Raw genomic sequence first — 4,421 nt, 5'->3', positions numbered from 1 at the left:
ACTTTAAAACAATATTAATAAATAAATGTTCTAATTGCGGTAGAATAAGGAAAAACGAGCGACAGACGAAAAATTACTTCGATATCAAACAAAACTAAAGACCCGTCACTAAAAACTTTACTGATGACATTTATGAGCGGCCATGTTGGATTTACACGCGTCATGGCGACAGGAATATTAGGGATTAATGGATTTCAGGCGCGAGAAACAAATCATGAAAACACATTGTTAACACTTTTCTTTAATAAATTTTATGCACAACTACAAATGTAAAAATATATATATATATATAATTAATTAAAAAGGGGGGCAATATAAAATTAAAAAAAAATAATAACAAACGTAAAATAGATAACCTAACACTATCACATTTAAAATATATATATATATTGAACACAAAACAAAATATATCAAAAAATTAATAATAATAAGGAACATCAAACAGCGAACCAACGAAATTGAAGCAGCTACACTAAATCAAAATCGAAGCAAGGAGCTCCGGGATAAAGTTCGCTGAACTCACGCATACACCAATAGCGCACAACAGGGGAAATTCCCTTTCTCCCAGAAGCATGGTGACGAAGATGTGCCTCCAAAACCTCTTCGGGAATTTCATTCGCAAAACGAACTTTCACGCAACGATCGGTATCAACGATTTCAACCAGAGGGGGTTCCCTCTCCAATACGACGGTCTCTGCATCGAAGAAATTCTCGTCGAAAGTAACCGAATCGTCAAAGCCGAATTTCGACACGGCCTCGGCACCAATGTTGAATAGTTCCTCCAACCACTCTGATACTCGTGGTTTATCACAGGGCCGCATGCGTTTGATGGATCCTCCCGAGTCGCCCATGGGTTCTTCGGAATCCCTCTTTCGCTTGGGCTGAGAACAACACAGTATATTCTAAATAAAACGAAACAGAACGAATCAAGCAGACTAAAAACAAGACTAAATACGTACCAGGGAAGTCTGGAAAGGAATCTCTGATGGAAATGCCTCCGCAAACATTGTCCGAACGTCGATCACCGAAGCCCAGGGGAACAACAAAAAGGGAAAAAACATTAAGATCACAAAACAACCATAATATGGGAATATCCAAACTTACGAAAAATAACTCAACGAAGGAGGTCCTTGTTGTGGGAGAGCAGCGGAGTTGCGCGTGTTGCCCGAGCAAACATTGAAATGATAATGATGCTGCAGCCACCAGCCCTTCCACGCGCCGAAGAAACACCGGTAATTCCCACGGTACAGCACGTGGAAGTTTCTCGCGGAACGGACTAGATCAGCGTGGAATGCTTCAAATCTCCTAGACGCTAGCTCAGCGGAAACACAGGACTGATAGAAACTAAGTCGAAATACGGAATTTACATTTTGTCACGTACGATTCCAAGAAGCCCAAACTGCAACATCCCGATTCCCACGGAAGCGTACCCCCAGCGGACCACCACCCCGTGGGGGATGGCATTATAAATAAGCGTAGCAACATAGCGCAGCGTTCATTAGTTTGTTCATAATTCTTGCGATCGTTTGTTATTACGGCTCATTATTCTTTGCGTTCATCACTGCGTTTAGAAATTTTGTATTGTATTTTGCGTTTCGGGGTCTTTAGTTTTTCGGTAAAGAAAAGAGAGTCGCGACTAAGGAGAAAGAAAATTTTATCTTTGAAGTCCTCATTTCATCGTTTAGACACAAACGCGCATTGTAATTGCGGTATTAATCCAGTTAGTAAATTGCTCAGTCTGTATTAAAATAGATAAATAAAGTAAGAGTTGATAATAAACTATATTCGAGTTCAAATAATAAACCCAACAAAAACTACGACGACAACCGGAGCGGCTGAGGTAATGGCACCAGACAGCACCTACTCCTCAAGGTAAGAAAATTAATTTTGAAAATTTCCTTCTTCTCTGATAATCTCGTTGCCCTCGAGAATTGAATTAGAACTTCCTGTCATTGATCTCGTTTTATTTTCGTGAACGGTTTTGAAGATAGAATCATTGTTTAAACTTTAAACAAAGGAGTTGTCCGCTGTGTCGGCTTGTGCGAACGGTGTTTTCAGCTACTGAAACATCCGCTGATCTTCGCATTCCTCCTCCCACTGTTGGTAAAATATTACCCGTCTTTGGGCAAGGCTTGCGAAATCACACAAGTCCCGCACAGAAAGGACTATTAAATACATCGTCGGAATCGATCGAAAATTAAGAACAATACCGGCATTGCTATTAACCGATATTCTTGCCATCATTGCATGCGACTGTAAGAGAGAAATAACAGAACAATTTCCCTTCGAAAATTTAACCAAAAGATCGTTCGCTGCGTTGGCTTGTGCAAACGGTGTTTTCGATTATCGAAAACAGCCATCGATCTTTGCATTCCTCCTCCCACTGTTGGTAAAATATTACCCGTCTTTGGGCAAGGCTTGCGAAATCACACGAGTTCCACGCAGAGAGGATCGTTAGAATCATCCTCGATTATTAAACTCAAAAGGCAAGAAAATCGTGGTAACAGAATCCATCGTAGTAAATGAATTGAGTTTCGGTTCTAACGGCAAACTACTACAGCGAAATTAAAAGAGAAGAAGAAGTCAAACGTAAAAATAAATTTATATAAAACAACGAAAAATCTTACGTTCCTATCCAATCCAGCAACGCTAAAATATAAATATCCAGCTAATAAAATATATATACAATAACCTAAGCAATTCTACGTCGAAATAAAAATCCGTTCAACGAGGAAAAATATTCATTGTACCCAGCTTTAATCCTCTCCCGTGCTAGTATCCCTGCGCATAGCAGGTTAGCCGAAAAGTGAAATTCATTTACCAGTTGCATTAAGCGTCAGTTAACGCTACCCATTAAACGTAAAAGAAAATAATAAAAGTAAAATATTTTGAAATAGTCCTTAGACTATTTCTGGTGGCAGCAACTACCGTATTAATTAGAAATCTAAATCAGTATTAAATACACAGAAATATCATTTCAATTTATTTCCCTTCAGATTAAATACAAACTCAAACTATAAAAAAAAAAATTTTTCAGTAAAATTTAAACTTAGGATTTGATCGATTTAAACAAACAAATTAATACGTAACATTTAGAGTAGTAAATTTTTGGTGGTAGCGGTGGGATACGCTCCACGGAGGATTAAAGTTGGTTTAAACGATTCGCTCCAGAAAGGATTAAAGTTGTTACGATTATCGATAAAATATATACCTAAGAAATAATGTCGACTAAATTAGAATCGTTGGACAAAGACACGATCTTGATGTTATCGGAAAAACTTAAAGCATGGGATGCGAATTTTCGCGACATGAGTACAACAATGAATAAATTACAAGACGATGTGCGTTCACTGAAAATAAAAAAGGAAATCAATACACCCGTATCATCGCCGATAATTTCCCAAGCGACAATACCGATAGAAGTTAATCCCCAATCAATTAAGTTAAAAGATGCCATAGAGACAGTACCAGTGTTCGACGGACATCGACCCTCGGTATTTCGATTTTTAAAAGCATGCGAGCGCGCACGAAACATGGTTCCTAAGCATCAAGAATCTCAGTTAGTAAAATTATTAACGAATAAACTTCGCGGACACGCATTTCTCGCCATAGAAGACACAGAAATAATAAGTTTAAACGATTTCGGGAATAAATTAAAAGATATGTTCGATCCGGGAAAAACGGTTAACGAATATAAAGGGGAATTAGCTACAATATTTCAACGACCGGGAGAAGATATTTTGGACTACGTAGATCGCGTCAAAGATCTCAGACTGGCGATAATGAACGGGGAAAAATGCGAGTACGGCACCGTATTTCAAGATAGGATAGATCGAGACACGAGGGAAGCTTTCGTTAAGGGGCTCCCAAACGAGGTGTATTTACGAGTAAAGATAGCAGGATACCAATCCTTGGACGATGCGTACCGCCAAGCCGTGAAAGCAACACGAGAATTAAAACAAGTGAAAAATAGAATTCGATACCGACATCCGACACCTTCGGATAATTATAACCAAAACAACGTTCATCCACCATACAATAGTATTTATACTGTAAACAACCGCCAGAACTGGAGATTTGTACCGCCGTCGCGGAAACATCTAAACAACCCGGGAATAGAAGAAAATGTCAGGAAAGAAACAAGAGCAATAACTTGGGAAGAAAAACGCATAAATAAATACCTCGATAGAGATCTAAATCAAAAGAGAGATGCTGATCATTTCAATCAATCAACTTTTCAATGCAAACACCATTCCGTTGCTGTGATAAGGGATAATGTCACGTTAAATAATAAGAGGACGCACGGTGCCATAGACAGGATCATGAGTGAGAAATTTCCTGAGTTACCAAACAAGATAAATAATATTAGTGCCAAAGAACTTTCAGACGAAGCAGAAACTAGGAAATTGAACGACGAGACG

General features: G+C 38.7%; 1 protein-coding gene across 1 annotated transcript; it reads right to left on the bottom strand.

Moving 5' to 3' along the window:
- Positions 1 to 415: 415 nt before the first annotated feature.
- On the bottom strand, positions 416 to 1,640 carry LOC117215149. Its single transcript, XM_033461573.1, has 3 exons — positions 1,105 to 1,640; positions 960 to 1,031; positions 416 to 881 (listed from the first exon to the last, which is right to left on the bottom strand). Exons 2-3 carry the CDS (start codon positions 1,005 to 1,007, stop codon positions 468 to 470), a joined length of 462 nt encoding a protein of 153 aa, XP_033317464.1. The 5' UTR covers positions 1,008 to 1,031; positions 1,105 to 1,640; the 3' UTR covers positions 416 to 467.
- Between the last annotated feature and the right edge of the window lie 2,781 nt (positions 1,641 to 4,421).

This window comes from Bombus bifarius, unplaced genomic scaffold (genome assembly GCF_011952205.1).
Source record: "Bombus bifarius isolate JDL3187 unplaced genomic scaffold, Bbif_JDL3187 scf7180000009418_frag, whole genome shotgun sequence".
Taxonomy (NCBI): Eukaryota; Metazoa; Arthropoda; class Insecta; order Hymenoptera; family Apidae; genus Bombus; species Bombus bifarius.
Note: the sequence above shows the minus strand (reverse complement) of the source record. Positions and strands in the feature narration are given on the sequence as shown.